General features: G+C 39.2%; 1 protein-coding gene across 1 annotated transcript; it reads left to right on the forward strand.

Annotated features, from left to right (window-relative positions):
- Nucleotides 1-287: 287 nt before the first annotated feature.
- LOC118453199 (tubby-related protein 4-like) lies at nt 288-1,167 on the forward strand (the record flags this gene model as incomplete). The annotated part of the gene is made up of 2 exons (XM_035902776.1): nt 288-508; nt 1,023-1,167. Coding segments are annotated over exons 1-2 (356 nt in total), but the record flags the coding sequence as incomplete, so codon positions are not given.
- Between the last annotated feature and the right edge of the window lie 95 nt (nt 1,168-1,262).

Consider the following 1,262-nt stretch of genomic DNA (forward strand, 5'->3'; position numbering starts at 1 on the left):
TAGTGCTCTAACCACAGGTCCAACCTTCCTTCTTGATGTAACTAGTTTTAGTTTTCTGTGTACAGCTGCTTTTGACCTAACAAAATAGTACACAGCCACTCTGTCTTGCATGTGGGTCCTGCATAACCCACACAGTAACCTGTACTAGTCTTGACCTGCCAAGTTAGAGTTGGGTTCAAATTAAGTTAGTTGTGTTGGGATTAAGTCACCACACAAAAAAACCCAGCAATAACCTATAGGAAACTTTCTCTTTCCTTCCTTCATTTAATTAAGCCTCCTATCCCAGACCCAAACAATATGAGAGATTTTGTCAGCTACCCAACAGCTGGTAATGAACGGCTTCACTGCACAATGAAGCGGACAGAAGATGACCCAGAGGTCGGTGGTCCATGTTATACTCTGTACCTGGAATACCTTGGGGGACTGGTGCCTATCCTGAAAGGACGTCGTATCAGCAAGTTGCGGCCAGAGTTTGTCATCATGGATCCTAAAACAGATGGAAAAGCAGGTAGAATTGAATTGTTGCTCTGTATAAAAAATGATTTAGAAATACTTCAGATATTAAATCCTCAGGAGTTAAAGAAAATCTGTATAAGCAACACGGAAGGTGGCATCTGATTTTTTTTCTGATGCAAAAAAAGATCTTCAGCTTGAACTAGGCTTAATCATCTGAAATTATATCATGCTGTTTTCTGTTCTACAAAAGGGAACTTCTTGTATTTTGAACAGTGGGGAATAGATTGCTAATTAGCAGAAAATATTCTTCAGTCTCAATTCTTTTTCTCAATTCAATCTCAAGTGAATTGAACGCTATTCACCGCTCTGAAAGATGTTCACTTGAGTTTGAACCATTGGAAATGTGGAGTTTATACTAGGCAGGGTGAAGAACAGTTAATTTTCTCTGCATAGCTTTATCTCAACTGCTGCCTGTGGATCGGATTTATGCTTCTGATGACTGATAGTTGTAAATGATATCAGTTTTCTGAAGCAGCACTTATATTTTCTGGGGCCTGTCTTGATAGATGAAATCTATGGAAACAGCTTGATTTCCACTGTGATTGACAGCTGCAACTGCTCGGACTCCAGCGACATCGAACTGAGCGATGACTGGGCAGCAAGGAAATCTCCCAAAATCAGTCGAGCTAGCAAATCACCTAAACTCCCCAGGTAATCATTTCTTGGCTATTTCTTCTTTTTCCCCGGGTTTTCTTCTTTTCTTTTTTTCTTTTTCTTTCATTTTCTTTTTTTTTTTTTTTTTTTTT

The sequence above is a fragment of the Egretta garzetta genome, unplaced genomic scaffold (genome assembly GCF_000687185.1).
Source record: "Egretta garzetta isolate BGI_Z169 unplaced genomic scaffold, ASM68718v1 C8623914, whole genome shotgun sequence".
NCBI lineage: Eukaryota > Metazoa > Chordata > Aves > Pelecaniformes > Ardeidae > Egretta > Egretta garzetta.